The sequence below is a fragment of the Salmo salar genome, unplaced genomic scaffold (assembly GCF_905237065.1).
Source record: "Salmo salar unplaced genomic scaffold, Ssal_v3.1, whole genome shotgun sequence".
NCBI classification, from domain to species: Eukaryota; Metazoa; Chordata; class Actinopteri; order Salmoniformes; family Salmonidae; genus Salmo; species Salmo salar.
In genome coordinates this window covers 72501-96954 of record NW_025550934.1, presented here as the reverse complement: position 1 = coordinate 96954, position 24454 = coordinate 72501, and the positions used below count along the sequence as shown (strand labels likewise).

The following is a 24454-nucleotide window of genomic DNA, read 5'->3' as shown; positions in this document are numbered from 1 at the left end:
AACTGCAAAAGATGGTGGTATGGTTTTGGGTACTGAATTCACTTCTAATTCATTAGATAACACTGTAGTCAAGGTATCTATTGAACCATCCAATTCTTACTGATCATAAAGTTATATTCTTATCTTTCAATATGAATGGATCTGAAGTTAATAAACTGAAGAGTTATTGGAAACTCAATAGTAGACTGTTGGAAGAGGATCATTTCAAGATGGATGCCAAAGATATTATACAAGAACATTGTAGGAAAGCCCAACTATTTATTTGCTGCTATTATTTAATTTTTTTGAGACTCTTCGATTTTTGGGGGGGTTTTGGTCCAATATAATTAAGACACTTTACAATAATAGTAACAGCTCTGTTAAATTATCCCATGAAACTTCAGAGATTCAACATTAGATGCGGAACTAAACAAGGATGTCCAATTTCTCCTTATTTTTTATTGGTCACACAAGTTATGGCACTTCATGTCAATAAGGATTGTTTTAGGGGTGTTATGACACTTCATATCAATAAGGATAGTTTTAGGGGTGTTATGGCACTTCATATCAATAAGGATAGTTTTAGGGGTGTTATGGCACTTCATATCAATAAGGATAGTTTTAGGGGTGTTATGACACTTCATATCATTAAGGATAGTTTTAGGGGTGTTATGGCACTTCATATCAATAAGGATAGTTTTAGGGGTGTTATGGCACTTCATATCAATAAGGATAGTTTTAGGGGTGTTATGGCACTTCATATCAATAAGGATCGTTTTAGGGGTGTTATGACACTTCATATCAATAAGGATTGTTTTAGGGGTGTTATGACACTTCATATCAATAAGGATAGTTTTAGGGGTGTTATGACACTTCATATCAATAAGGATAGTTTTAGGGGTGTTATGACACTTCATATCAATAAGGATTGTTTTAGGGGTGTTATGACACTTCATATCAATAAGGATAGTTTTAGGGGTGTTATGACACCTCATATCAATAAGGATAGTCTTAGGGGTGTTATGACACTTCATATCAATAAGGATAGTCTTAGGGGTGTTATGACACTTCATATCAATAAGGATAGTTTTAGGGGTGTTATGACACTTCATATCAATAAGGATAGTCTTAGGGGTGTTATGACACTTCATATCAATAAGGATAGTCTTAGGGGTGTTATGGCACTTCATATCAATAAGGATTGTTTTAGGGGTGCTATGACACTTCATATCAATAAGGATAGTTTTAGGGGTGCTATGACACTTCATATCAATAAGGATAGTTTTAGGGGTGTTATGGCACTTCATATCAATAAGGATCGTTTTAGGGGTGTTATGACACTTCATACCAATAAGGATAGTTTTAGGGGTGTTATGACACTTCATATCAATAAGGATAGTTTTAGGGGTGTTATGACACTTCATATCAATAAGGATAGTTTTAGGGGTGTTATGGCACTTCATATCAATAAGGATAGTTTTAGGGGTGTTATGGCACTTCATATCAATAAGGATTGTTTTAGGGGTGTTATGACATTTCATATCAATAAGGATTGTTTTAGGGGTGTTATGACACTTCATATCAATAAGGATAGTTTTAGGGGTGCTATGACACTTCATATCAATAAGGATAGTTTTAGGGGTGTTATGACACTTCATATCAATAAGGATTGTTTTAGGGGTGTTATGACACTTCATATCAATAAGGATAGTTTTAGGGGTGTTATGACACCTCATATCAATAAGGATAGTCTTAGGGGTGTTATGACACTTCATATCAATAAGGATAGTTTTAGGGGTGTTATGACACTTCATATCAATAAGGATAGTTTTAGGGGTGTTATGACACTTCATATCAATAAGGATAGTCTTAGGGGTGTTATGACACTTCATATCAATAAGGATAGTCTTAGGGGTGTTATGACACTTCATATCAATAAGGATTGTTTTAGGGGTGCTATGACACTTCATATCAATAAGGATAGTTTTAGGGGTGCTATGACACTTCATATCAATAAGGATCGTTTTAGGGGTGTTATGACACTTCATATCAATAAGGATCGTTTTAGGGGTGTTATGACACTTCATACCAATAAGGATAGTTTTAGGGGTGTTATGACACTTCATATCAATAAGGATAGTTTTAGGGGTGTTATGACACTTCATATCAATAAGGATAGTTTTAGGGGTGCTATGACACTTCATATCAATAAGGATAGTTTTAGGGGTGTTATGACACTTCATATCAATAAGGATTGTTTTAGGGGTGCTATGGCACTTCATATCAATAAGGATCGTTTTAGGGGTGCTATGACACTTCATATCAATAAGGATAGTTTTAGGGGTGCTGTGACACTTCATATCAATAAGGATAGTTTTAGGGGTGCTATGACACTTCATATCAATAAGGATCGTTTTAGGGGTGCTATGACACTTCATATCAATAAGGATAGTTTTAGGGCTATTCCGGTACAAGATAAAGAGAGAACGTGTTCACAATTGGCTGACGCCATTTTTGTTGTTGTTGTTGTTGTTGAAAGATCATAATGAAGCCAGGAAAGCTATTGAGTGTTTTAATGCCTTCTCACATGTATCAGGTTTATCTCTGAACATCAGGAAATATGAATGATTTGTGTTGATGAGATGGCCGCCACACGACTCAGGTTGCTTGGTGTCTGGCACAACAACTTGCTGCCTCTGACTCGCTGAACAAGTATTGGACGACATTTCATGTAATGTTTACTACTAACGACAGCTCTGTAGTCAGAGTGTTTCTGTATTGCTGTCTGGTTTCACCGTGCAGTTGAAAGCGCTGCTGGTCAGAGGGGATTTGGGGAACTTGAGGTCAGTCCAGAATCCAGCCTGTAGAGAGGGACTGACTGAGAGGAGAGAACGCACATGTTGGAGCAGCCAGCTCTGGGAAGGAGGGGCCGATGGTTCCAGCTGAACTTTAGCCCTGCTGGGCTGGGTGGGGCTGTGTGTCAAGAGTACAGGGCTGGAGCAGGAGAGAGACTGGCTACACTATGGGCCAAAACCCACACACTCAACCCTCCCTGTCTCACTATGGGCCAAACCAACCGTCCTCCCGGTCCTCTTCTCCCTGTCTCACTATGGGCCAAACCACACACTCAACCCTCCGTCTCACTATGGGCCAAACCAACCGTCCTCGTCTCCCTGTCTCACTATGGGCCAAACCAACCGTCCTCCCGGTCCTCTTCTCCCTGTCTCACTATGGGCCAATCCAACCGTCCTCTTCTCCCTGTCTCACTATGGGCCAAACCAACTGTCCTCCCGGTCCTCTTCTCCCTGTCTCACTATGGGCCAAACCAACCGTCCTCTTCTCCCTGTCTCACTATGGGCCAAACCAACCGTCCTCCCGGACCTCTTCTCCCTGTCTCACTATGGGCCAAACCAACCGTCCTCCCGGTCCTCTTCTCCCTGTCTCACTATGGGCCAAACCAACCGTCCTCCCGGTCCTCTTCTCCCTGTCTCACTATGGGCCAAACCAACCGTCCTCCCGGTCCTCTTCTCCCTGTCTCACTATGGGCCAAACCAACCGTCCTCCCGGTCCTCTTCTCCCTGTCTCACTATGGGCCAAACCAACCGTCCTCTTCTCCCTGTCTCACTATGGGCCAAACCAACCGTCCTCTTCTCCCTGTCTCACTATGGGCCAAACCAACTGTCCTCCCGGTCCTCTTCTCCCTGTCTCACTATGGGCCAAACCAACCGTCCTCTTCTCCCTGTCTCACTATGGGCCAAACCAACCGTCCTCCCGGTCCTCTTCTCCCTGTCTCACTATGGGCCAAACCAACCGTCCTCCCGGTCCTCTTCTCCCTGTCTCACTATGGGCCAAACCAACTATCCTCCGTGATGCTATTAACATGAGACAGCAACAACCAACCGTCCTCCGTGATGCTATTAACATGAGACAGCAACAACCAACCGTCCTCCGTGATGCTATTAACATGAGACAGCAACAACCAACCGTCCTCCGTGATGCTATTAACATGAGACAGCAACAACCAACCGTCCTCCGTGATGCTATTAACATGAGACAGCAACAACCAACCGTCCTCCGTGATGCTATTAACATGAGACAGCAACAACCAACCGTCCTCCGTGATGCTATTAACATGAGACAGCAACAACCAACCGTCCTCCGTGATGCTATTAACATGAGACAGCAACAACCAACCGTTCTCCGTGATGCTATTAACATGAGACAGCAACAACCAACCGTTCTCCGTGATGCTATTAACATGAGACAGCAACAACCAACCGTCCTCCGTGATGCTATTAACATGAGACAGCAACAACCAACCGTCCTCCGTGATGCTATTAACATGAGACAGCAACAACCAACCGTCCTCCGTGATGCTATTAACATGAGACAGCAACAACCAACCGTTCTCCGTGATGCTATTAACATGAGACAGCAACAACCAACCGTTCTCCGTGATGCTATTAACATGAGACAGCAACAACCAACCGTCCTCCGTGATGCTATTAACATGAGACAGCAACAACCAACCGTCCTCCGTGATGCTATTAACATGAGACAGCAACAACCAACCGTCCTCCGTGATGCTATTAACATGAGACAGCAACAACCAACCGTCCTCCGTGATGCTATTAACATGAGACAGCAACAACCAACCGTCCTCCGTGATGCTATTAACATGAGACAGCAACAACCAACCGTCCTCCGTGATGCTATTAACATGAGACAGCAACAACCAACCGTCCTCCGTGATGCTATTAACATGAGACAGCAACAACCAACCGTCCTCCGTGATGCTATTAACATGAGACAGCAACAACCAACCGTCCTCCGTGATGCTATTAACATGAGACAGCAACAACCAACCGTCCTCCGTGATGCTATTAACATGAGACAGCAACAACCAACCGTCCTCCGTGATGCTATTAACATGAGACAGCAACAACCAACCGTCCTCCGTGATGCTATTAACATGAGACAGCAACAACCAACCGTCCTCCGTGATGCTATTAACATGAGACAGCAACAACCAACCGTCCTCCGTGATGCTATTAACATGAGACAAGAACAACCAACCGTCCTCCGTGATGCTATTAACATGAGACAGCAACAACCAACCGTCCTCCGTGATGCTATTAACATGAGACAGCAACAACCAACCGTCCTCCGTGATGCTATTAACATGAGACTGCAACAACCAACCGTCCTCCGTGATGCTATTAACATGAGACGGCAACAACCAACCGTTCTCCGTGATGCTATTAACATGAGACGGCAACAACCAACCGTTCTCCGTGATGCTATAAACATGAGACGGCAACAACCAACCGTTCTCCGTGATGCTATTAACATGAGACGGCAACAACCAACCGTTCTCCGTGATGCTATTAACATGAGACGGCAACAACCAACCGTTCTCCGTGATGCTATTAACATGAGACGGCAACAACCAACCGTCCTCCGTGATGCTATTAACATGAGACGGCAACAACCAACCGTCCTCCGTGATGCTATTAACATGAGACGGCAACAACCAACCGTCCTCCGTGATGCTATTAACATGAGACAGCAACAACCAACCGTTCTCCGTGATGCTATTAACATGAGACAGCAACAACCAACCGTCCTCCCGGTCCTCTTCTCCCTGTCTCACTATGGGCCAAACCAACCGTCCTCCGTGATGCTATTAACATGAGACAGCAACAACCAACCGTCCTCCCGGTCCTCTTCTCCCTGTCTCACTATGGGCCAAACCAACCGTCCTCCGTGATGCTATTAACATGAGACAGCAACAACCAACCGTTCTCCATGATGCTATTAACATGAGACAGCAACAACCAACCGTCCTCCGTGATGCTATTAACATGAGACAGCAACAACCAACCGTCCTCCGTGATGCTATTAACATGAGACAGCAACAACCAACCGTTCTCCGTGATGCTATTAACATGAGACAGCAACAACCAACCGTCCTCCGTGATGCTATTAACATGAGACAGCAACAACCAACCGTCCTCCGTGATGCTATTAACATGAGACAGCAACAACCAACCGTCCTCCGTGATGCTATTAACATGAGACAGCAACAACCAACCGTCCTCCGTGATGCTATTAACATGAGACAGCAACAACCAACCGTCCTCCGTGATGCTATTAACATGAGACAGCAACAACCAACCGTCCTCCGTGATGCTATTAACATGAGACAGCAACAACCAACCGTCCTCCGTGATGCTATTAACATGAGACAGCAACAACCAACCGTCCTCCGTGATGCTATTAACATGAGACAGCAACAACCAACCGTCCTCCGTGATGCTATTAACATGAGACAGCAACAACCAACCGTCCTCCGTGATGCTATTAACATGAGACAGCAACAACCAACCGTTCTGTTAGGCCTTTTTAAAACAGGCTTTTTCTTCCCCCCCTAAACCTGCTGACTGAGTAAGAATGGACTTTGGCTGGAGCTGCGGCTGCTGTCTGTTAGTCATTGACCTGCTGGAAAGGAGAGGAAGGAGCGAGGAAGGAGAGACGAGGCCTCCCTCAGTGGTGTGAGAGGGCCGATGGTCCATCCATTAGCCTACTGTCTAAATCATTTAGCAGATGCTCTTATCCAGAGCGATTTTACACAAGCAGTGCCTTGCTCAAGGACACATCAATATATTTTTTATTCCACCTAGTCTGCTCGTGGATTCGAACCAGCAACCTTGGGCCTCCCCTCTCTCTCCTACCAGAGAGGAGCTCTAAGAGTCCTGGGCCTCCCCCCTCTCTCCCCTACCAGAGAGGAGCTCTAAGAGTCCTGGGCCTCCCCCCTCTCTCTTCTACCAGAGAGGAGCCCTGGTCCTCCCCTCTCTCTCCTACCAGAGAGGAGCTCTAAGAGTCCTGGGCCTCCCCTCTCTCTCCTACCAGAGAGGAGCTCTAAGAGCCCTGGGCCTCCCCTCTCTCTCCTACCAGAGAGGAGCTCTAAGAGTCCTGGTCCTCACTGAGCCAGCCTCCATCACCACTGATCAGGGCTTAAAATAAACTTTTTGGTCTACCAGCCACTCAGATTAGTTTTTACCAGACAAAATATTTGTTTCGTCATAATTACATCAAAAAACCCAGAAATGTATTAGTATGAAGTAATGTGGTATATTACTGAACTTAATTACTTTTTTTTGTCTTTTAATAAAAATATCAGAGACAATGTTTAGCTGCCCTGAGCTAACGGGACCGCTCGAGGTCGAGGCCTGTCACGTGCGTGCGTGCGTGCGTGCGTGTGTGTGTGTGTGTGTGTGTGTGTGTGTGTGTGTGTGTGTGTGTGTGTGTGTGTGTGTGTGTGTGTGTGTGTGTGTGTGTGTGTGTGTGTGTGTGTGTGTGTGAGAGAGAGAGAGATTAGGGTACTGACTGAGGCGTTCGCGTTCACAATCAGTTGAAGCAGCAGACTCCCAAACTAACGTGGGGGGAAAAAAACAACGGAGCTTGGTGAACAAAACAATGTAAATAGCCAAGAAACACAAGGACAAAGTGTCACTTTGTAAACTTTCCAGTAAATTAGACCAACTTTTAAGGCCTGTGCGTGCCTAGCGCCTCCAAAAACGAGTCTTATCATTACACACATCTCCCCCTGTCAGGCAGTGTGAGGGTGGGGGGGGATCTGGGATCTCTATTTCTATGTGCGATCAGCATCTAATGAAACAAAACGGCAGAAACACTTTGAAAACCCCAAAAACTGCAGCATTCTAACCCGACTCACACGTGTTCATTCATTACTTCGTTTTTTTTTTGGGGGGGGGGACTGTTTTTATTCGTAGCGCCTTGCAGAATAACCACCCGCCCAACGTGGCTGGTGAAAGAGACATTCTTAACTACCAATATATTTATCATTTTATTTATTTATTTGTATTTATATTATATGTATTTGGCGGGTGTTAATGTCCACGCCCTGCCAATGATCCAGCCTGGAGCGCTTTCTGACAGGATGTTGTCGTCTGGCCAGGTGAGAACGACTGACCCCCCCCCTTTCTCATTAAAGCCACAAAGTTCAAGGCCGAACGTGAGACTGCAGGCATCGTTATAGCGAAGAAGAAAAGATAATCATGGTACCAATAACTGCTTCTGATACATCAGATGTATGTCCTTGCAGTGATTTATTTAAAAAAATTGCACACAGAAGTTCTAAGGATAATTTAGTAGCTAGTGGCAGCCTGCAGTACCCTGGTCGGCCTTTAACTAGAGTTAATCAGTGAGAGGGGGGCAGCACTGAGCCAGCCTGCAGTACCCTGGTCGGCCTTTAACTGGAGTTAATCAGTGAGGGGGGCAGCACTGAGCCAGCCTGCAGTACCCTGGTCGGCCTTTAACTAGAGTTAATCAGTGAGAGGGGGGCAGCACTGAGCCAGCCTGCAGTACCCTGGTCGGCCTTTAACTAGAGTTAATCAGTGAGAGGGGGGCAGCACTGAGCCAGCCTGCAGTACCCTGGTCGGCCTTTAACTAGAGTTAATCAGTGAGAGGGGGGCAGCACTGAGCCAGCCTGCAGTACCCTGGTCGGCCTTTAACTAGAGTTAATCAGTGAGGGGGGCAGCACTGAGCCAGCCTGCAGTACCCTGGTCGGCCTTTAACTAGAGTTAATCAGTGAGAGGGGGGCAGCACTGAGCCAGCCTGCAGTACCCTGGTCGGCCTTTAACTGGAGTTAATCAGTGAGAGGGGGGCAGCACTGAGCCAGCCTGCAGTACCCTGGTCGGCCTTTAACTAGAGTTAATCAGTGAGGGGGGCAGCACTGAGCCAGCCTGCAGTACCCTGGTCGGCCTTTAACTGGAGTTAATCAGTGAGGGGGCAGCACTGAGCCAGCCTGCAGTACCCTGGTCGGCCTTTAACTGGAGTTAATCAGTGAGAGGGGGGCAGCACTGAGCCAGCCTGCAGTACCCTGGTCGGCCTTTAACTAGAGTTAATCAGTGAGGGGGGCAGCACTGAGCCAGCCTGCAGTACCCTGGTCGGCCTTTAACTGGAGTTAATCAGTGAGGGGGGGCAGCACTGAGCCAGCCTGCAGTACCCTGGTCGGCCTTTAACTGGAGTTAATCAGTGAGGGGGGCAGCACTGAGCCAGCCTGCAGTACCCTGGTCGGCCTTTAACTGGAGTTAATCAGTGAGGGGGGGCAGCACTGAGCCAGCCTGCAGTACCCTGGTCGGCCTTTAACTGGAGTTAATCAGTGAGGGGGGCAGCACTGAGCCAGCCTGCAGTACCCTGGTCGGCCTTTAACTGGAGTTAATCAGTGAGGGGGGCAGCACTGAGCCAGCCTGCAGTACCCTGGTCGGCCTTTATCTGGAGTTAATCAGTGAGGGGGGGCAGCACTGAGCCAGCCTGCAGTACCCTGGTCGGCCTTTAACTGGAGTTAATCAGTGAGAGGGGGGCAGCACTGAGCCAGCCTGCAGTACCCTGGTCGGCCTTTAACTAGAGTTAATCAGTGAGGGGGGGGCAGCACTGAGCCAGCCTGCAGTACCCTGGTCGGCCTTTAACTAGAGTTAATCAGTGAGAGGGGGGCAGCACTGAGCCAGCCTGCAGTACCCTGGTCGGCCTTTAACTGGAGTTAATCAGTGAGAGGGGGGCAGCACTGAGCCAGCCTGCAATATCACTTCCTTGACTTCAAACGCGTGCAATTTAATGCTAATGTAATTACACTGTCTCAGATTTTTCACTTTGAAATGTATACAAAACAATATCCATTGCTTGGCATACATTTTTTAATTTTTTTATTATTATTATTTTGTGAAAAATCTTGAGTCTCAGCGTAAATCTCGTTACTGGTCTTCACATAGGAATGAATGATGTGACGTGATCGATGACTTTGACCATTTAGTATAGACATAGAGACATTGGTTCTGTCTGAGGAGAGGGAGGGAGGGAGGGAGGGAGAGGGGGGAGAGGGAGAGGGAGAGGGAGGGAGAGAGAGATGGAGGGGGAGATGGAGATGGGGGAGAGGGAGGGAGAGGGGGGGAGAGGGAGGGAGAGAGGGAGAGGGAGGGAGAGAGAGATGGAGGGGGAGATGGAGATGGGGGAGAGGGAGGGAGGGAGGGAAGGAGAGAGGGGGAGGGAGGGAGAGAGAGAGGGAGAGAGATTTAATGCAGCTAGATTTGTTCAGGAAGCTGAATGAGCCAGGCTGGAAACAGGGGTTTGTTCAGAGGACTCAGGCAGACACCTGTACAGAGAGCATTGTATCCCTTTCTGTCCTGTAGTCAAGGTGGATCCCTGACCTGTTTCTCCCCCCCCCCCACCCCTCTAGGTATGCAGTCATTGCCTTTGGCTGCGCCAGCTGTCCTAAGATCACGTGTGGGCGTGAGGGTTGTGACACGGACTTCTGCTACCACTGTAAGCAGCTGTGGCACCCCGACCAGACGTGTGATGCAGCGCGGCAGCAGAGAGCCCAGAGCCTGAGGCTGCTCACCTTCAGCTCCTCGTCTCTTAGCTACAGCCAGGAGAGTGGCGCTGCAGGTAACTCACGCATACAAGATGAACACACACACACACACACACACACACACACACACACACACACACACACACACACACACACACACACACACCAGTTTCGGTCTAAGAGAGATGCTTTGAACCAAATACAAAACGTTCAAAACAAGTATGTAAACCCGTTGTTTTTAAACTTCCTAAAGTTACTTGAATGACTTTTTAAAACCAGTAGGTCATGTTAATAACCGACCGTGAGCAGTCTGCAGCTTAAAGAGTCTGACAGAAAATAACCCAGAAGGAAACTCGCTAAGGTCAAAACCAGGCCGCTGGTATAGTGAAAGATCTGAAGCTGTTCAATGGACACAATGCACATAAACAGGAAGGTGGACCGTCTCCGTGACAACCCGGTGAACAGTCTCCGTGACAACCTGGAGAAGCTGCTCGTAGACCATCTAAATCACATAAACAGGAAGGTGGACAGTCTCCGTGACAACCCGGTGAACAGTCTCCATGACAACCTGGAGAAGCTGCTCATAGACCGTCTAAATCACATAAACAGGAAGGTGAACCGTCTCCGTGACAACCCGGGTGAACAGTCTCCGTGACAACCTGGAGAAGTTGTTCGTAGACCGTCTAAATCACATAAACAGGAAGGTGGACAGTCTCCGTGACAACCAGGTGAACAGTCTCCGTGACAACCCGGAGAAGCTGCTCATAGACCATCTAAATGTCATGAAGAAAACCGATTTTGAAGCAGAAAACCCAAAGAAATCCGCGATGGTATTGACCTGGAAACAGCACTCCGGAGACCAAGACCGGATAGTATTGTGGAAAAAAATTTGAACGACCCAAAAATAGAACCCAACTTAAACAGGTTGTACCCAAACGTGTACAGTATCTACAATACCTATCTATATAACCTTATGGGGACAACGAAGATACAGCAGAAAAGGTGAAGGAGCTGCTCACCAAGGGTCTGTGCTGGGAGCAGGTGCTGCTCACCAAGGGTCTGTGCTGGGAGCAGGAGCTGCTCACCAAGGGTCTGTGCTGGGAGCAGGTGCTGCTCACCAAGGGTCTGTGCTGGGAGCAGGAGCTGCTCACCAAGGGTCTGTGCTGGGAGCAGGAGCTGCTCACCAAGGGTCTGTGCTGGGAGCAGGTGCTGCTCACCAAGGGTCTGTGCTGGGAGCAGGTGCTGCTCACCAAGGGTCTGTGCTGGGAGCAGGAGCTGCTCACCAAGGGTCTGTGCTGGGAGCAGGTGCTGCTCACCAAGGGTCTGTGCTGGGAGCAGGTGCTGCTCACCAAGGGTCTGTGCTGGGAGCAGGTGCTGCTCACCAAGGGTCTGTGCTGGGAGCAGGTGCTGCTCACCAAGGGTCTGTGCTGGGAGCAGGTGCTGCTCACCAAGGGTCTGTGCTGGGAGCAGGAGCTGCTCACCAAGGGTCTGTGCTGGGAGCAGGTGGAAGAGCTGCTGGCCACCGTTACATTTCTGAGGGGGGGGGGGGGGGGTCGAAGATAAAGTGGATGTCCTCCCCCAGCTGAAGCAACATCTGCAAAACAGCCAAACATTTGAGAGATTGTTCATCAGATCGGCCAAGTCCCACACAGATGGAATCATCAAACTCCACTTCAGAACACTCCTACGAGAGATCCCGGCTGGGAGAGATTTCTACATTTCTCGGGAAATGGGAGGATGATTAAAACGGTTTCCGGATCCCAAGGGGAGAACACGGGAAACTGGACCTGCAGGCTGGGAACCATCTGCCCAGTCAGTCCGTAAGTGCTGAACAATTTCCTGGATGACCACAAACTGTAGATGACATTACTACTGCAGGCCTTAAACCCTGGCTGTAGTCAACATTACTACTGCAGGCCTTAAACCCTGGCTGTAGACAACATTACTACTACAGGCCTTAAACCCTGGCTGTAGACAACATTACTACTGCAGGCTTAAACCCTGGCTGTAGACAACATTACTACTGCAGGCCTTAAACCCTGGCTGTAGACAACATTACTACTACAGGCCTTAAACCCTGGCTGTAGACAACATTACTACTACAGGCCTTAAACCCTGGCTGTAGACAACATTACCACTACAGGCCTTAAACCCTGGCTGTAGACGACATTACTACTACAGGCCTTAAACCCTGGCTAACATTACTACTACAGGCCTTAAACCCTGGCTAACATTACTACTACAGGCCTTAAACCCTGGCTGTAGACGACATTACTACTACAGGCCTTAAACCCTGGCTGTAGACAACATTACTACTACAGGCCTTAAACCCTGGCTGTAGACAACATTACTACTGCAGGCTTAAACCCTGGCTGTAGACAACATTACTACTGCAGGCCTTAAACCCTGGCTGTAGACAACATTACTACTACAGGCCTTAAACCCTGGCTGTAGACAACATTACTACTGCAGGCTTAAACCCTGGCTGTAGACAACATTACTACTGCAGGCCTTAAACCCTGGCTGTAGACAACATTACTACTACAGGCCTTAAACCCTGGCTGTAGACAACATTACTACTACAGGCCTTAAACCCTGGCTGTAGACAACATTACTACTACAGGCCTTAAACCCTGGCTGTAGACAACATTACCACTACAGGCCTTAAACCCTGGCTGTAGACAACATTACCACTACAGGCCTTAAACCCTGGCTGTAGACGACATTACTACTACAGGCCTTAAACCCTGGCTAACATTACTACTACAGGCCTTAAACCCTGGCTGTAGACGACATTACTACTACAGGCCTTAAACCCTGGCTGTAGACAACATTACTACTACAGGCCTTAAACCCTGGCTGTAGACGACATTACTACTATAGGCCTTAAACCCTGGCTGTAGACAACATTACTACTGCAGGCCTTAAACCCTGGCTGTAGACAACATTACTACTGCAGGCCTTAAACCCTGGCTGTAGACAACATTACTACTGCAGGCCTTCAACCCTGGCTGTAGACGACATTACTACTGCAGGCCTTAAACCCTGGCTGTAGACGACATTACTACTACAGGCCTTAAACCCTGGCTAACATTACTACTACAGGCCTTAAACCCTGGCTAACATTACTACTACAGGCCTTAAACCCTGGCTAACATTACTACTACAGGCCTTAAACCCTGGCTGTAGACGACATTACTACTACAGGCCTTAAACCCTGGCTGTAGACAACATTACTACTACAGGCCTTAAACCCTGGCTGTAGACAACATTACTACTACAGGCCTTAAACCCTGGCTGTAGACAACATTACTACTGCAGGCTTAAACCCTGGCTGTAGACAACATTACTACTGCAGGCCTTAAACCCTGGCTGTAGACAACATTACTACTACAGGCCTTAAACCCTGGCTGTAGACAACATTACTACTACAGGCCTTAAACCCTGGCTGTAGACAACATTACTACTACAGGCCTTAAACCCTGGCTGTAGACAACATTACCACTACAGGCCTTAAACCCTGGCTGTAGACGACATTACTACTACAGGCCTTAAACCCTGGCTAACATTACTACTACAGGCCTTAAACCCTGGCTGTAGACAACATTACTACTACAGGCCTTAAACCCTGGCTGTAGACGACATTACTACTACAGGCCTTAAACCCTGGCTGTAGACAACATTACTACTACAGGCCTTAAACCCTGGCTGTAGACGACATTACTACTATAGGCCTTAAACCCTGGCTGTAGACAACATTACTACTGCAGGCCTTAAACCCTGGCTGTAGACAACATTACTACTGCAGGCCTTAAACCCTGGCTGTAGACAACATTACTACTGCAGGCCTTCAACCCTGGCTGTAGACGACATTACTACTGCAGGCCTTAAACCCTGGCTGTAGACAACATTACTACTACAGGCCTTAAACCCTGGCTGTAGACAACATTACTACTACAGGCCTTAAACCCTGGCTGTAGACAACATTACTACTACAGGCCTTAAACCCTGGCTGTAGACGACATTACTACTGCAGGCCTTAAACCCTGGCTGTAGACAACATTACTACTGCAGGCCTTAAACCCTGGCTGTAGACAACATTACTACTGCAGGCCTTCAACCCTGGCTGTAGACAACATTACTACTGCAGGCCTTAAACCCTGGCTGTAGACAACATTACTACTACAGGCCTTAAACCCTGGCTGTAGACAACATTACTACTGCAGGCCTTAAACCCTGGCTGTAGACGACATTACTACTACAGGCCTTAAACCCTGGCTGTAGACAACATTACTACTACAGGCCTTAAACCCTGGCTGTAGACAACATTACTACTGCAGGCCTTAAACCCTGACTGTGGACGACATTACCACTACACATCATCAGACTGAGCTTGTTGTCATTGCAGGCAATCTCAACGCTGTGCGTTACAGGGAAGACTTCCTCCTCCCTCATGTGGTATCCTTCCTGCAGGCTCATCCTGACATGACCCTCCAGCATGACAATGCCACCAGCCATACTGATCGTTCTGTGCGTGATTTCCTGCAAGACAGGAATGTCAGTGTTCTGCCATGGCCAGCGAAGAGGCCGGATCTCAATCCCATTGAGCACGTCTGGGACCTGTTGGATCGGAGGGTGAGGGCTAGGGCCATTCCCCCTAGAAATGTCCAGGAACTTGCAGGTGCCTTGGTGGAAGAGTGGGGTAATCTCACAGCAAGAACTGGCAAATCTGGTGCAGTCCATGAGGAGTAGATGCACTGCAGTACTTAATGCAGCTGGTGGCCACACCAGATACTGACTGTTACTTTTGATTTTGACCCCCCCCTTTGTTCAGGGACACATTATTCAATTTCTGTTAGTCACATGTCTGGAACTTGTTAAGTTGTTGAATCTTGTTATGTTCATACAAATATTTTACACATGTTCAGTTTGCTGAAAATAAACGCAGTTGACAGTGAGAGGACATCTTTCTTTTTTGTTGTTGCTGAGCTTAGCTCTCCTGTGGAAGGGAACATGGAGCCCTGTGAAATAAGACAGTGGTGAAATGATTAGGTTATGGAACCGTCTTATCGATATGGCAGAGGACAGAATAACAAACAAGGTTTTCATCTGGGATACTGCGCATTCAGGAAAGTATTCAGACCCCTTGACTTTTTCCACATTTTGTTACGTTACAGCCTTATTCTAAAATGGATTACATTTGTTTTTTTTTTCCCTCTCATCAATCTACACACAATACTTCATGACAAAGCAAAAAAAAAACAGGTTTTTAGAAATGTTAGCAAATGTATTAAAAATAAAAAACAGATACCTTATTTACATAAGTATTCAGACCTTTTTGCTATGAGACTAAATTGAGCTCAGGTGCATCCTGTTTCCATTGATCATCCTTGAGATGTTCCTACAACTTGATTAAAGTCCACCTGTGGTAAATTCAATTGATTAGACATGATTTGGAAAGGCACACACCTGTCTATATAAGGTCCCACAGTTGACAGTGCATGTCAGAGGAGAAACCAAGCCATGAGGTCGAAGGAATTGTCCGTAGCGCTCCGAGACACAGATCTGGAGAAGGGCACCAAAACATTTCTGCAGCATTGAAGGTCCCCAAGAACACAGTGGCCTCCATCGTTCTTAAATGGAAGAAGTTTGGAACCACCAAGACTCTTCCTAGAGCTGGCCGCCCGGCCAAACTGAGCAATCAGGGGGAGAAGGGCCTTGGTCAGGGAGGTGACCAAGAAACTGATGGTCACTCTGACAGAGCTCCAGAGTTCCTCTGAACCTTCCAGAAGGACAACCATCTCTGCTGCACTCCACCAATCAAGGCCTTTATGGTAGAGTGGCCAGACGGAAGCCACTCCTCAGTAAAAGGCACATGACAGCCCGCTTGGAGTTTGCCAAAAGGCACCTGAAGGACTCTGACCATGAGAAACAAGATTCTCCGGTCTGATTAAACTAAAATGTAAGTCTTTGGCCTGAATGCCAAGCATCACATCTGGAGGAAACCTGGCACCATCCCTACGGTGAAGCGTGGTGGTAGCATCATGCTGTGGGGATGTTTTTCAGCTGCAGGGACTGGGAGACTAGTCAGGATCGAGAGAAAGATGACCGGAGTAAAGTACAGAGAGATCCTTGATGAAAACCTGCTCCAGAGAACTCAGGACCTCAGACTGGGGTGAAGGTTCACCTTCCAACAGGACAACGACCCTAAGCACACAGCCAAGACAATGCAGGAGTGGCTTCAGGACAAGTCTCTGAGTGTCCTTGAATGGCCCTGCCAGAGCCCGGACTTGAACCTGATCAAACATCTCTGGAGAGACCTGAAAATAGCTGTGCAGCGACGCTCCCCATCCAACCTGACAGAGCTTGAGAGGATCTGCAGAGAAAAATGTGTGCCAAGCTTGTAGCGTCGTACCCAAGAAGACTCGAGTCTGTAATCGCTGCCAAAGGTGCTTCAACAAAGTACTGAGTAAACGGTCTGAATACTTCAGTTATTTTTTTTTATATATTTGCAAAACATTTTTTAACCTGTTTCTGCTTTGTCATTATGGGGTATTGTGTGTAGATTGTTTTTCCCCTCATCAATGTAATCCATTTTAGGATAAGGCTGTAACGTAACATAATGTGGAAAATGTCAAGGAATACTTTCCGAGTGCACTGTAAAACACACAACTACCCATGGACAAAGGAACTCAATGCCATATTTAATAAGGAAGCTGATATACAACAAGTTAGAATGCAATGTCAACATGATCAAACACAAGTTAACCCTTAAACTACCAAGAAACATGGTCAACTGGCATATACAGCTAAAACCAAGAACTCACAACTTCAAACCAGATCAAATCCCTCTACGATCCAGCACCTTATATTACCTCTCACCTAACCAGAACTCACAACTTCAAACCAGATCAAATCCCTCTACGATCCAGAACCTTATATTACCTCTCACCTAACCAGAACTCACAACTTCAAACCAGATCAAATCCCCTCTACGATCCAGAACCTTATATTACCTCTCACCTAACCAGAACTCACAACTTCAAACCAGATCAAATCCCTCTACCAGAACCTTATATTACCTCTCACCTAACCAGAACTCACAACTTCAAACCAGATCAAATCCCCTCTACCAGAACCTTATATTACCTCTCACCTAACCAGAACTCACAACTTCAAACCAGATCAAATCCCCTCTACGATCCAGAACCTTATATTACCTCTCACCTAACCAGAACTCACAACTTCAAACCAGATCAAATCCCCTCTACGATCCAGAACCTTATATTACCTCTCACCTAACCAGAACTCACAACTTCAAACCAGATCAAATCCCTCTACGATCCAGCACCTTATATTACCTCTCACCTAACCAGAACTCACAACTTCAAACCAGATCAAATCCCCTCTACGATCCAGAACCTTATATTACCTCTCACCTAACCAGAACTCACAACTTCAAACCAGATCAAATCCCCTCTACGATCCAGCACCTTATATTACCTCTCACCTAACCAGAACTCACAACTTCAAACCAGATCAAATCCCTCTACGATCCAGAACCTTATATTACCTCTCACCTAACCAGAACTCACAACTTCAAACCAGATCAAATCCCCTCTACGATCCAGCAACTTATATTACCTCTCACCTAACCAGAACTCACAACTTCAAACCAGATCAAATCCCTCTACGATCCAGCACCTTATATTACCTCTCACCTAACCAGAACTCACAACTTCAACCCAGATCAAATCCCTCTACGATCCAGCACCTTATATTACCTCTCACCTAACCAGAACTCACAACTTCAAACCAGATCAAATCCCCTCTACCAGAACCTTATATTACCTCTCACCTAACCAGAACTCACAACTTCAAACCAGATCAAATCCCCTCTACGATCCAGCACCTTATATTACCTCTCACCTAACCAGAACTCACAACTTCAAACCAGATCAAATCCCTCTACGATCCAGCACCTTATATTACCTCTCACCTAACCAGAACTCACAACTTCAAACCAGATCAAATCCCTCTACCAGAACCTTATATTACCTCTCACCTAACCAGAACTCACAACTTCAAACCAGATCAAATCCCCTCTACGATCCAGCACCTTATATTACCTCTCACCTAACCAGAACTCACAACTTCAAACCAGATCAAATCCCCTCTACGATCCAGCACCTTATATTACCTCTCACCTAACCAGAACTCACAACTTCAAACCAGATCAAATCCCTCTACGATCCAGCACCTTATATTACCTCTCACCTAACCAGAACTCACAAAGGTCCACGTGTGGCCAGGTGAGAACCGGGATGCTGCCTCAGGCAATTAGAAGGTAGGTTGGAATGTTCTAGATGAAGTAGAGGGTGTGTGTCTGGGCTTTAGGAGAGGTGGGGCTTTAGGAGAGGTGGGGCTGGCTTTAGGAGAGGTGGGGCTTTAGGAGAGGTGGGGCTTTAGGAGAGGTGGGGCTTTAGGAGAGATGGGGCTTTAGGAGATGTGGGGCTTTAGGAGAGGTGGGGCTGGCTTTAGGAGAGGTGGGGCTGGCTTTAGGAGAGGTGGGCCTGGCTTTAGGAGAGGTGGGGCTGGCTTTAGGAGAGGTGGGCCTGGCTTTAGGAGAGGTGGGCCTGGCTTTAGGAGAGGTGGGCCTGGCTTTAGGAGAGAGAGGTGGGCCTGGCTTTAGGAGAGAGAGGTGGGCCTGGCTTTAGGAGAGAGAGGTGGGCCTGGCTTTAGGAGAGAGAGGTGGGCCTGGCTTTAGGAGAGAGAGGTGGGCCTGGCTTTAGGAGAGAGAGGTGGGCCTGGCTTTAGGAGAGAGAGGTGGGCCTGGCTTTAGGAGAGGTGGGCCTGGCTTTAGGAGAGGTGGGCCTGGCTTTAGGAGAGGTGGTCCCATTTGTATCTGTTAAAAAACCAAAACACTATGTTTCTATTCCTTCATCCCAGCCGATGACATCAAGCCGTGTCCTCGCTGCGCTGCTTACATCATCAAGATGAACGACGGCAGCTGTAACCACATGACCTGCGCCGTGTGCGGCTGTGAGTTCTGCTGGCTCTGCATGAAGGAGATCTCTGACCTGCACTACCTGAGGTGAGGAGTAGTACATCTCTGTCCCCTGGTCAGCCTGTCAGGATTGGGTTGTTATCATCTCTGTCCCCTGGTCAGCCTGGGTTGTAATCATCGTGTGTGTGTGTGTGTGTGTGTGTCTCCCAGCCCGTCAGGATGTACCTTCTGGGGCAGGAAACCGTGGAGCAGGAAGAAGAAGATCCTGTGGCAGCTTGGCACGCTGGTCGGCGCTCCAGTGGGCATCGCTCTGATCGCTGGCATCGCCGTCCCGGTCATGATCATAGGCATCCCTGTGTACGTGGGGAGAAAGGTGAGTTGACCACAACACACGGCGGGCTGAGGGTCGGGGCTGAGGGGTCCGGGGCTGAGGGACCAGAGCTGGGCCAGTAGATGGAACCAGTAGATGGAACCAGTAGATGGAACCAGTAGATGGGACCAGTAGATGGAACCAGTAGATGGGACCAGTAGATGGGACCAGTGGATGGGTGGGACCAGAGCTGGACGGGACCAGTAGATGGAACCAGTAGATGGAACCAGTAGATGGGACCAGTAGATGGGACCAGTGGATGGGTGGGACCAGAGCTGGGCCAGTAGATGGAACCAGTAGATGGGACCAGTAGATGGGACCAGTAGATGGGTGGGACCAGAGCTGGACGGGACCAGAGCTGGATGGGACCAGTAGATGGAACCAGTAGATGGGACCAGTAGATGGGACCAGTAGATGGGACCAGTAGATGGAACCAGTAGATGGGACCAGTAGATGGGACCAGTAGATGGGACCAGTAGATGGGACCAGTAGATGGAACCAGTAGATGGAACCAGTAGATGGAACCAGTAGATGGGACCAGTAGATGGGACCAGTAGATGGAACCAGTAGATGGGACCAGTAGATGGGACCAGTAGATGGGACCAGTAGATGGAACCAGTAGATGGAACCAGTAGATGGGACCAGTAGATGGAACCAGTAGATGGAACCAGTAGATGGGACCAGTAGATGGGACCAGTAGATGGGACCAGTAGATGGGACCAGTAGATGGGACCAGTAGATGGAACCAGTAGATGGGACCAGTAGATGGAACCAGAGCTGGATGGAACCAGAGCTGGATGGAACCAGAGCTGGATGGGACCAGTAGATGGGACCAGTAGATGGGACCAGTAGATGGGACCAGTAGATGGGACCAGTAGATGGAACCAGAGCTGGATGGGACCAGTAGATGGGACCAGTAGATGGGACCAGTAGATGGGACCAGTAGATGGGACCAGTAGATGGGACCAGTAGATGGGACCAGTAGATGGGACCAGTAGATGGGACCAGTAGATGGGACCAGTAGATGGGTGGGACCAGAGCTGGACGGGACCAGAGCTGGACGGGACCAGAGCTGGACGGGACCAGAGCTGGACGGGACCAGAGCTGGATGGGACCAGAGCTGGATGGGACCAGTAGATGGGACCAGTAGATGGGACCAGTAGATGGAACCAGAGCTGGATGGGACCAGTAGATGGGACCAGTAGATGGGACCAGTAGATGGGACCAGTAGATGGGACCAGTAGATGGAACCAGTAGATGGGACCAGTAGATGGGACCAGTAGATGGGTGGGACCAGAGCTGGACGGGACCAGAGCTGGATGGGACCAGAGCTGGATGGGACCAGTAGATGGGACCAGTAGATGGGACCAGTAGATGGGACCAGTAGATGGGACCAGTAGATGGGACCAGTAGATGGAACCAGTAGATGGAACCAGTAGATGGAACCAGAGCTGGATGGGACCAGTAGATGGGACCAGTAGATGGGACCAGTAGATGGGACCAGTAGATGGGACCAGTAGATGGGACCAGTAGATGGGACCAGTAGATGGGTGGGACCAGAGCTGGACGGGACCAGAGCTGGACGGGACCAGAGCTGGACGGGACCAGAGCTGGACGGGACCAGAGCTGGACGGGACCAGAGCTGGACGGGACCAGAGCTGGACGGGACCAGTAGATGGGACCAGTAGATGGAACCAGTAGATGGGACCAGTAGATGGAACCAGTAGATGGGACCAGTAGATGGAACCAGTAGATGGGACCAGTAGATGGGACCAGTAGATGGGACCAGTAGATGGAACCAGTAGATGGAACCAGTAGATGGGACCAGTAGATGGAACCAGAGCTGGATGGGACCAGTAGATGGAACCAGTAGATGGGACCAGTAGATGGGACCAGTAGATGGAACCAGTAGATGGGACCAGTAGATGGGACCAGTAGATGGGACCAGTAGATGGAACCAGTAGATGGGACCAGTAGATGGGACCAGTAGATGGGACCAGTAGATGGGTGGGACCAGAGCTGGACGGGACCAGAGCTGGATGGGACCAGAGCTGGATGGGACCAGAGCTGGATGGGACCAGAGCTGGATGGGACCAGAGCTGGATGGGACCAGTAGATGGAACCAGTAGATGGGACCAGTAGATGGGACCAGTAGATGGGACCAGTAGATGGAACCAGTAGATGGGACCAGTAGATGGGACCAGTAGATGGGACCAGTAGATGGGACCAGTAGATGGGACCAGTAGATGGGACCAGTAGATGGGACCAGTAGATGGGACCAGTAGATGGGACCAGTAGATGGGACCAGTAGATGGAACCAGAGCTGGATGGGACCAGTAGATGGGACCAGTAGATGGAACCAGTAGATGGGACCAGTAGATGGGACCAGTAGATGGAACCAGAGCTGGATGGGACCAGTAGATGGGACCAGTAGATGGAACCAGTAGATGGAACCAGTAGATGGGACCAGTAGATGGGACCAGTAGATGGGACCAGTAGATGGGACCAGTAGATGGAACCAGAGCTGGATGGAACCAGAGCTGGATGGGACCAGTAGATGGGACCAGTAGATGGGACCAGTAGATGGGACCAGTAGATGGAACCAGAGCTGGATGGGACCAGTAGATGGGACCAGTAGATGGAACCAGTAGATGGAACCAGTAGATGGGACCAGTAGATGGGACCAGTAGATGGGACCAGTAGATGGGACCAGAGCTGGATGGGACCAGAGCTGGATGGGACCAGAGCTGGATGGGACCAGTAGATGGGACCAGTAGATGGGACCAGTAGATGGGACCAGTAGATGGGTGGGACCAGAGCTGGACGGGACCAGAGCTGGACGGGACCAGAGCTGGACGGGACCAGAGCTGGATGGGACCAGTAGATGGAACCAGTAGATGGGACCAGTAGATGGGACCAGTAGATGGGACCAGTAGATGGGACCAGTAGATGGAACCAGTAGATGGGACCAGTAGATGGGACCAGTAGATGGAACCAGTAGATGGAACCAGTAGATGGAACCAGTAGATGGGACCAGTAGATGGGACCAGTAGATGGAACCAGTAGATGGGACCAGTAGATGGGACCAGTAGATGGGACCAGTAGATGGGACCAGTAGATGGGACCAGTAGATGGGACCAGTAGATGGGTGGGACCAGAGCTGGACGGGACCAGTAGATGGGACCAGTAGATGGGACCAGTTGATGGGACCAGTAGATGGGACCAGTAGATGGAACCAGTAGATGGGACCAGTAGGTGGGACCAGTAGGTGGGACCAGTAGATGGGACCAGTAGATGGGACCAGAGCTGGATGGGACCAGTAGATGGGACCAGTAGATGGGACCAGTAGATGGGACCAGTAGATGGGACCAGTAGATGTAATGTGTTTTCATTATAACCTCTGACCTTTAACCTCCTGTCTGTCTGTCAGATCTATAACCGCTATGAGGGGAAGGACATCTCTCCTCACAGGAGGAACCTGGTGATCGCAGGAGGAGTCACTCTGTCTGTCATCATGTCCCCTGTGGTGGCAGCCCTCTCTGTGGGTCAGTATACTCTGTCTGTCATCATGTCCCCTGTGGGGTCAGTATACTCTGTCTGTCATCCTGTCCCCTGTGGGTCAGTATACTCTGTCTGTCATCATGTCCCCTGTGGGGTCAGTATACTCTGTCTGTCATCATGTCCTCTGTGGGGTCAGTATACTCTGTCTGTCATCATCTCCCCTGTGGGTCAGTATACTCTGTCTGTCATCATGTCCCCTGTGGTGGCAGCCCTCTCTGTGGGTCAGTATACTCTGTCTGTCATCCTGTCCCCTGTGGGGTCAGTATACTCTGTCTGTCATCATGTCCCCTGTGGGGTCAGTATACTCTGTCTGTCATCCTGTCCCCTGTGGGGTCAGTATACTCTGTCTGTCATCATGTCCCCTGTGGGGTCAGTATACTCTGTCTGTCATCATGTCCCCTGTGGGGTCAGTATACTCTGTCTGTCATCATGTCCCCTGTGGGGTCAGTATACTCTGTCTGTCATCATGTCCCCTGTGGGTCAGTATACTCTGTCTGTCATCATGTCCCCTGTGGGTCAGTATACTCTGTCTGTCATCATGTCCCCTGTGGGTCAGTATACTCTGTCTGTCATCATGTCCCCTGTGGGGTCAGTATACTCTGTCTGTCATCATGTCCTCTGTGGGTCAGTATACTCTGTCTGTCATCATGTCCCCTGTGGGTCAGTATACTCTGTCTGTCATCATGTCCCCTGTGGGTCAGTATACTCTCTGTCATCATGTCCCCTGTGGGTCAGTATACTCTCTGTCATCATGTCCCCTGTGGGTCAGTATACTCTCTGTCATCATGTCCCCTGTGGGTCAGTATACTCTGTCTGCAGGGGAGGAAATTAACTTTAATTTAGTATAAAAATAATGAAGATGAATGTAATGTTTAAACAACAACATGGTTGTTATGATGAGCTGGTAGACTGACTGCTCTTAGGAGACACAGTGGTCTGGTTGTTATGATGAGCTGGTAGACTGACTGCTCTTAGGAGACACAGTGGTCTGGTTGTTATGATGAGCTGGTAGACTGACTGCTCTTAGGAGACACAGTGGTCTGGTTGTTATGATGAGCTGGTAGACTGACTGCTCTTAGGAGACACAGTGGTCTGGTTGTTATGATGAGCTGGTAGACTGACTGCTCTTAGGAGACACAGTGGT

The 24454-nt window shown here is 48.5% G+C and overlaps 1 protein-coding gene across 2 annotated transcripts in view; it reads left to right on the top strand.

Moving 5' to 3' along the window:
* Positions 1-24454, top strand: part of LOC123740272 (E3 ubiquitin-protein ligase RNF19A) — a 40675-nt gene that overhangs the window by 2800 nt on the left and 13421 nt on the right. For both annotated transcript variants that reach the window (XM_045714121.1, XM_045714120.1), the window contains 4 exons: positions 10238-10446; positions 19322-19466; positions 19590-19752; positions 23180-23294. In XM_045714121.1, coding sequence (XP_045570077.1) covers positions 10238-10446; positions 19322-19466; positions 19590-19752; positions 23180-23294 — 632 coding nt within the window. The remainder of the gene's footprint in view (positions 1-10237; positions 10447-19321; positions 19467-19589; positions 19753-23179; positions 23295-24454) is intronic.